The sequence below is a fragment of the Equus przewalskii genome, chromosome 21 (genome assembly GCF_037783145.1).
Source record: "Equus przewalskii isolate Varuska chromosome 21, EquPr2, whole genome shotgun sequence".
Classification (NCBI taxonomy): Eukaryota; Metazoa; Chordata; class Mammalia; order Perissodactyla; family Equidae; genus Equus; species Equus przewalskii.
The window spans coordinates 18,942,294-18,950,952 of record NC_091851.1 but is presented as its reverse complement, the minus strand read 5'-3'; the positions used below and the strand labels follow the sequence as shown (position 1 = coordinate 18,950,952).

The 8,659-nt window shown below is 49.0% G+C and overlaps 1 protein-coding gene across 4 annotated transcripts in view; it reads right to left on the bottom strand.

Moving 5' to 3' along the window:
- Nucleotides 1-2,081: 2,081 nt before the first annotated feature.
- RNF24 (ring finger protein 24) overlaps nucleotides 2,082-8,659 on the bottom strand; it is a 72,502-nt gene continuing 65,924 nt past the window's right edge. For all 4 annotated transcript variants that reach the window (XM_070587922.1, XM_070587921.1, XM_070587920.1 and 1 more), the window contains exon 6: nucleotides 2,082-8,243. In XM_070587922.1, the coding sequence (XP_070444023.1) occupies nucleotides 8,105-8,243 (139 nt within the window). In that variant the 3' untranslated portion in view covers nucleotides 2,082-8,104. The remainder of the gene's footprint in view (nucleotides 8,244-8,659) is intronic.

Below are 8,659 nucleotides of genomic sequence, written 5' to 3'. Positions count from 1 at the left end.
GGGAATCGCGGTCCTTGGGTAGTGATTGTTGTCCTTGCTGCTGTCTCTGCTGTCTCCCTTCCTGGCCCTGCCTGAGCCGCCTCCAATCCTGTCCTCTACCCTGGGCCCCTTCCAGACCCAGGCTTGGTGGTCCCACCTTTCTCCTACAGCCAGCAAAACAATGCCACCTCCCCGCTCGTGGGCTCACTGATACCATAGCCTCTGGTGCCCCAGGCCCTCCTCCCCACTTCCTCTGGGCAGTGATCCCCAGGCCTATTGAGAAGGCAGAGGAGGGAGGGAGCAGGAGCGAGCCCTCCCCATGCAGGCGCAGCCCCGTGCTATTGGTCCCCGTGCTCACCCTAAACTTGCTGTGCTCACGAGGTGTGTGCTTTACATGGGTCATTTCCTGCAGCCCTTATCATCACCACAACTTAGAGGAGGAAACCTGCCTGAGGTCACACAGCTAGAACTGGTCAGAGCCCCCTCCTGCCTTGCAATCCCTCCCACCTCTGGGGCCCCACGGCTTCCCTTCCCGCTTTGTGACCTCACTTAGGGCTCTGTGCTCAGCCCACACTATCCCTCCATGGGACAGTTCTTGATAAGGTCACCAGTGAATCTCGTTACTAAATCTAGTGGATGTTTCATGTCTCTCTCTCAGTTCTAACACAGCAGATCCCTCTTGCTTTTCCTTCTGCCTTCCAGGCCACTTCTGTCTCTACTAGCATATCCTCTGAAGACACATATTGCCAGCCCTCAGGTGCGGTCCTGGAGCTCTTTAAGCAGTCATCAGCACTCACCTTGACTGATTTCCGAGGTAGCATGCCTGGCCCAATTTCTGCCCTCTGAGCTGCAGCCCCAAGGCACTGACTGCCTTCCTCTCTCTCCACTTGGGTATCTCCAAGGCCATCTCTACACAGAAATGTCCACATCCTCTTCCTGAACCTCCGCTGGCATCTTCTCCCAGTTACCACCACTTCAGTACCTCCAGCTTGTAAGATGCATGTAAACCAATCTCCAGTCATCACTGCCACCATCCTGATGTAAGACACTGCCCTGTCTCAGCAGTTGTCCCTCTAGGTCTGCCCTCCAAGTGGTAGCCCGAGGGTGCCACCCATGCTCCCCTCTAGAGGCAGTGGGGGAGGGGTGGCTGTGATGACGGTCCAGGTGAGAATGGAGTAGCCTAAACCAAAAACGGAGCGATAGTCAGGTGGAGAGAGATGCTTGCTTAGTGGGCTCTGTTGGGATGTGGAGGTTGGATATGGGGGAAGGAGGTCCTGTGAGGGCACCTGGCTTGGCGGGGAGCCTTGGTTTTGGACTTCATGACTTGGATACCAAATAGGCAACTGGATATTTGGGCTGGAGATAACAGACTTGAGAATGATGTGCAAATAGGTGTGAATTTAGTGAATACCAAGGTAGAGTGAGAATAACAAGTGATGGTCAGAGAAGGAAAAGGCCACAAAGAAAACTGAAGCGTGGTCAGAGGAGGGACTGGTGGGGGCCTCTTGCTCAGGAGACTGAGGGGAGGGGAGCTCTCCAGGCTCCTGCATTAAGAGGTTTATGAGGTGGCCCAGATTTGGCTGTAGGCTCATGGATGGCCTTGGAGGGAGCAGTTTCCCTGAAGCCATGGGGCAGAAGCTGACCTGCAGAGGGCCTAGTGAGAGGTGGTGAGGAGAAACTGGCTGCCACAGGATGACTTGGGACCAAGAGATGTTTTTTCTCCTTCTGTCAGAATAGTTGGTATTTCCAGCCCTGGGATATCGCTAGAGGAGTAGGGTGTGGGCTGGTTCTGTCACTTTGGCTGCCCTGAGCACCAGTGTCCACATGTGGGAGACTGCTCGTCTGTGTTCAGCTCCCACCTGCAGAGCTGAGGCCAGGGTGGCTGGTAGGGCCTTGGCCTTTCTTCCTCCTCCCTTGCTGTGGCCTGGTGCTGTCCTCATAAATGCTGACCTACACCCCACCTGTGCCACTGGAAGGGACAGGCCAGAAGCTCCTTCATCACAATCAATCATCTTGACTTTTCAACTCCTGCTGCACAGCCTTAAATGGAGTGTGGGTGACTACAGGCCCTCTGAGTTAAAGGGTACATACACAACATGAAGTGTTTTCAAAATCTGCTTTTTATTTACATTTGTTTCAGTCAATTACATGCATGTTTTATTTTTTAAACAAGAGTAATTAGCAAAATGCATTAAAATTTTAAAATAGCAATTAAATATACAAAAATATAGCTTACAAAAAACTGCGAATGTTTAAAAATATTCTGCTGCAGAATTCTTAGTGTACAAACACGTCTATGAAACCTGAGGCTCAGCATTTCATAAACATTTTTTTGAGGGAGTTATACAATATCTAGTGAATAAACCCCAATGGACTAAACTACAAGACTAAAATTCCCTCCTTCCTGGCAATGATCTGTCAAGAGGCCCAGAGACAACAGTTACTGGGAACACTCTCTTGGAAGACCGGGCTGTCAGCAGGAAGGACTTCTGACACTGGACCTATCTGCCCACCAGCTCTAGCAGGGCCTGGGAGGGGAGGGACTGCGCAGATGGCCTAAGATGCAGATCTGGCAGGCTTGTACTGGCACAGGGAGCTGAGGGAGCTTCATGAAATACAGACACGTCCCTTGACACGGGAGGGACCCAGGTTCTAGGTCCATGTCCTTGGAGCAAGGAGGTTATCTTCCTGATCCCATAGCCATGGAAGTGAGCACTGGATTGGTAAACCAAGAACGCTGATGCTTGGTCTAAAAGTGGGGTAAAACTGTTTGCATCTTGCAACAATTTGGGCTCTAAAGCTGAACTGGAAAAATGACAGATTTGGTGAACAAGCCCCTCTTTCCTCCTGATATTTCCACTCATGGGAACACATTCCATGGCACGTGGGATCCTTCATTAATCTACCAAAGAACCATGACAGCATTTTCCAGTTATTAATTGCAAATGTCACCAGAATTTAGACACGTTCATTCATCTCCTTTACTCAAGAAATATAAGAGCTAATGTGAGAGACACATTAACCCAGGGCCCGAGATCAAGTGACAGAAGGGTGGAGTTTCACATATAATTCAAGTTTCAGGTCAGGGGCCCAAACCGCACATTTAATCCAGGGGAAGCCCTAGGCTTCTGCCCTGGGTGGCAGGACACCAGGGAGGTGGATGAGGACCGAGAGGTGTGAGTCCATGCCCCTCTCCCCAGGGGTGCCTGGAGGAAGCAGCTTTAACTTTCCGCTCATGCAGGGGCAAAAATGAATTTAGAAGAAAAGATTTTTTAAAAGATTACTGGTGGGGTAATTTCTGTTGGATGGAAAAAGTGTTCCAGTAGGAGAAAATTCTCTGGGAAGCATTTTCTTTTTAGTGTGTGCATAAAGAGTGGGGAGGGCAAGGGAGCAGATCCTTGAACTCTGAACATGGACATTCCGAGGAGACTGACCTCTTAGCAACGTCTGTCCCACAAAATAGAAGGATGCCTCAGCCTTCAGCTGCTGCTGCTTCTCAAACTCCTGCCTCAGAAACACAGGAGTTCACCTAAGAAACCATGACATTTGTGGCCAGACATCCCTGCAGAATGCTTGAGCCTCACTTGGAACTGGCCAAGATTGCGGGGGGTTGGGAGGCAGCTTGTCCAGGCCCCTGCAAAAGCTGCCGGATGTGGATGAAGCCTGCACTGCTGCTCCCAGCTACAGAGCCTGCTTAGAAAGCCAGCCTGGAAACTGATTGTGCTCGTGTATTACCTGGGCATCTGAGGGTCAGGAGGGATTGCAGTTTCTGATTTGTATAGAAAAGTAGACTTCCACTATACTGCAATCAGTAACAAATATGCCTTATTCAAAAGGAATGTGATTGTGAAACACCCCCAATTCTGGGCTCACCTTTTACAGATACTCTGACTTCTGGGGATGGTTCTTCCTACATGAAGAGGAATGCTCCTTGAATATACTTGTCTGGTATCACAAGTAAAAGAGGAGAAGTATACACACACACACACACACATACATACATGCACATATACACACACACCCGTGTGTGTATCTGCTTGTATGTGCATAAATGATCTCGAAGGATACATAAGGAATGAATTTAAAGTGGGTGTTCAAGCAGGGAGAAGCTGAGCTTGCTGGAGGTCAAGGATGCAAGGGAAGACTAACTGTTTATGATTTGTGAACCATATGAAGGGATTACCTATTCAAAAAGTTAAAGGAATATTCAGCACTGAGCAACAAATTGGGGAACACTTTGGGCAAAGGTAGATGGAGATGACTAGGGAAGACCAGGAGAGGAAAAGGGAGCCAGGTGAACCTGGACCCCAGGGAGAGCCCCTGCGCCTTGGGAGGCTCATGCTGTGGTTCTGTTCTACCAGGACAACAGAGGAGCCCCGTGTGACATGATGTTACCCAGTATCAGCAGCTCTCAGGACCCCAGGCCTACTGCCTGCCATGGACATGGTGGCTAATCCTCACAAGAGCTGGCAAGGACACGGTTACTACAATCCCTGGGTGGCAGATAAGGAATCAGGCGTTGAGAGGCTAACTTGCAGAAAGGCACGTGGCTGGTGAGTGGCAAGAGGGGACTCAAATCCCTCTCAGCACTTTTTCTGTCCAGAGCTCTGGGGATGCCTCCCAGTGTGTATAATTCCCAGAAAGTCTCTCAGAAAAATAACTACTACAGTCATTCAGTATAGCTTAGCAAAGCAGGATCAGACCATGGAGATGACAGGCTTTGGAGTGGGGCTGTGGAAAGGGACAGGGCTCAAGGTCTTCCTCTGATGGATCTGAGGGGCTTGGCACTGGGGAAAATGATCTTCGTTTGTCAAGACTTGTCAAGAGCAGACTATTTGGCAATGGTGGGAGGTCCTGTATCCCTTAGGCCAGACTTTCCCAGGGGCCACCTGCTCCCATCTGGCCATTTCTGATTTGTCCTGCTCTCTGCCTAGGTGAGCACTGGCTACAAGGACTTTACCTGCCAGAGGTGGGCCTAACCAAATAACACTGGCAAAAAAAAGTGGCAGATGACAACTATTAATGTCTTATGCCTGTTCAACCAGAAATCAAGTCAGGCTGGTTTTGTTCCGTTTCTAAAGCCAGGTGAATTCAGCTGTACCCTTGGCAACAACTGGATAATGATTCAGCCACCTGTGGAGTCCAGTTGGGGCTGAGTTCTGCTCTACTAACCCACAGCACACAAATAACACCTAATCTTTGAGCTGCTTAAGAAACATTAAGACAAAGTAAAAAAAATCACCATGCCACCAGCCACTGGCCCAAGAGCAGACCCGAGTCCTCACGTGTCTACAGATTAACAAAAGGTCACCAACAACTCATGGAGACAGATGCAGACAGGGCGGCCTCAGTGGTCTCACTGTGAGGCCTGAGCCAAGAGTATTAAGGGATCCTTACCTCTTTTTTTCAAAAAAATTCGTGATGGAGATTTTAACCTTGTCCTTCACACAAAACTGATTTTCATCAGAATTAAAGGAAGATGTAAATTAAACTCTGACCAACTGCAGTTACAGCGGTGCAGCACAGGGAAGTTCTGGAGGAGGACCCAGATGTGGGATGCAAACACATTCAGGTTGTTGCTAAGAGTCACAGGAACTACTGCTGAGTGACACTGGCCATGCTGCAGTAGGACACCAAGTCAAGAAACAGGAGATGACTATGAGCAGAGCCACCAGTCACCACCCCAGTGTCCAGCCTGACCTTAGCAGAAGAGCTGCATTTTAAAAAGCCTCCCAAATTCACAAGTGTTGGGGTCATGTTAGTGGTACCTCGTGAGGCAAAGCAGACCTACAATGGTGCACAGCATTCTCGAGCTTTCTTGTAATGGCCAGCACTATTTGGGCTCTGCACCTCTGGTCCAGTGCTTGCCTTTAGCTGTGACACAGTGAAATGAATTAATTTGCCTCCCTACAAATACAGGGACTTTCTGAGTCTTTCTCCTTGGTACTGGTGCACAGGGACAGAAAAAGGCTGCAACTGAAAGGCTAAAATCCTACAAGAGCTGTGAGTCAAAATAATTTGCAGTATAGAGCACAAGAATTCCTCCTTTGAGGGGAAAAATTCTCTTTCCTATTGGAACCCCATAACAACAAGGTGACCTTTGTCTCAAGGCCATGCCATGGAAAGTGCTGAGTGTTGGCCATTAATGAGGATAGTCAGAAGCAAGCCTACTTCTGACACTGGTTACTGAAAACATTTCACTGTAAACCGAGTGTTCTGCAGCATTCCACTCTATTGTGCTACAAGTAGAGAAGGCAGAATCAGAGGGTGAAAGGTTGAGTGTACAAATGGTTCTTTCCACGGCGCCAAGCAGGCTAAGGCTTTCATAGAAAAATATTCCACACTTCCCTTGCCCTGTTTAAGAAGCAGTCCAGTTGGCATACCACGAATAGGTCACACATGGGAAACAGCCAATTCTGACCAACTAGATCTGTAATTTTCCAAAGTGGATTCTGCCCAGCACTTTTCTAGACTAATGGGAATTTTCCGCCTCTTCTGACACCAGCCACCTGAGTCAAGGACAGGTTCCCTTTCCCATTCTAAGACGGCTGAGGCTAGATTCCAGAAAAAATTCCTGGAGACATACCATGAACAGAGTAGCAAAGCTTCCGCCACCCTCCCTCCATACCATGCAGACCGTATTTCCAATGAAAAACTGCCCCACTCATACCTGTGGGATGGAGCAGAGGCAAAGCTGTCAATGAAGAGTCTACTCCTATCATGGAAGGAGGTGGAGAGCAGGGCTGTGGAAAAGAACTCTATCTGACCCAATGCTGCTTCATACAGCTAATTTATACAATATTCATGAATCCTAATGGACTCTGAGTCATTTCTAGAAAAGTTGGACAGGAAGAGCCAAAGAGCAGCATGCATTTCTCTCCTCTAGACACCTTCAATTAGTTATCACAAGTCTGAATACTGAGGCACACACCAATGGGTGAACAGCCCTGCAGGAGCCTCCTGAAACTATTTACAATTTCAAGTGGATCCCTGGCTTCAGAATTACATAGGGATCTTATCTGGGATGCTTTAAATTTTTAAAAGTCATTTTCTCTTAAGTAGAAACAGAGATAGGGCAAGAGAGGGAAGAGAACAGAGAGAAGGAATAAGGGGAGAGGCAAGGGGGTCAGCATCCTCCTCTTATCTCAGCAGGCCAGGAGGAGTGGCCATTCTCAGAAAGATGCTCCTCTTCAGAGCCTCTGAGGGGCTCACAGAGGCTCCCACAAAAGCAGTGGGGCAAGACCAGCGGCTACACTGGAACCACACTGTGTATGTGAAGATCTGGGAAGCATCCTGACGCCCCCTGGGTCACACAGGGACAGCATGGGCTCAGAGGCCCTCCCCCTGCTGGGGCTCCTGATAGGTGGCTTGGCTGTGCCTCTCTGGTGAGTAGGAGGGGGAAATAAGAGGAAATGGCTTCTGACCAGGCCTTTCCAAGTGTACCTAATGTTTTCAGCTTAGGTAAATTGTTAAGCAAGTGTTGTGAACTTGAGGGAGAGGGAGTGACGAGGGGCACTGCTGCTCTGTTGTAACTAAAGCCCTTGGGTTCCAAGGTGGCCTTATCAAAGGAACATAAAGTGAAAAGCTTTGTTGGCACTGCCTCACCAACCACTGGCAACGGTCATGCTTCGGCTGAGGTAACTGCTGGTTGTACTTGGCTCAGGGGCTGTCAGGAGGGTTTGCACTGCAAAGGCATGCAGGGTCTGCAGAGAAGCTCATCTGTCCAGAGGGTGGGGGGTGGCTTTAAAGACCTGCCATCAGTTCCCTTCTCTAACACTTGTGTTTATCTTCCCTTCTGCTTGATAAAGATTCACCTTGAAATGGAGATAAGTGTCTGGGAGACAGAGTGCAATGGAGTTAGCAAGAGACCCTCATGAAGTTTCTTGAGCCAAACCTGTAGGCTCATCCACTCCTCTTCTCTTGGCATGGGGTAGTGTCAGCGTGCTTTGGTTATCACAAGACCCAGAAGTCTGGATTCCCAGTTTAGCTGGCCCAAGAGTTCTTCATGAGGCAAAGGAAGTGGCAGCTGGTGCCCCAGGTAGAGCAGCCAACACAGAGACCGCTTGTGTTCCTCCTGGCTCCACATGGACATTGGATCCCCCAACAGTTTGATCCTTGTGGTAAGCTATACAATGTTTTCTGCCCCGGGTAGGGGCCCCTGTGGGGGTCCACGGTCCTGCTTACTATGCAACTGGGCGAGCTGTAGAACTGGCATGTTGCACAGTGGACACACTTTCCGAACCTCCAGCCACTTAATAAGGCACCTGCAGAATGAAACACCACAGGAGGGAAGATGTCAGTCCCATGCTCATGGTACTCCCTGCCCACTTGCCTCACATGTTGAACACATTTGTTGCCCAGAGCCAGGGGCTGGTGTCAACAGCCAGGTCTTGAGGAGCTCCACCACTAGGTAGAGAACACATTTTTCCCTCTGGAGGAACCAGGGCCTCCAAGCTTCCAAACGGTGATACTAAGAAGCTACAGTCGGCATGCTATACTACACTCAGTCATCCATGACTTCTTAAAGAATGAAGTACACTGAGGAGGGTGGTGGGAAGTAGGGGAAATAAAATTTTCTAATAGAAATACAAAACACAAAATTGCAAGAGAAGCGAGGAGGAGATGGCCCCACACTACCATTTACATTCAGACTTTTATTTTGATTTAAAATAACTAAGGT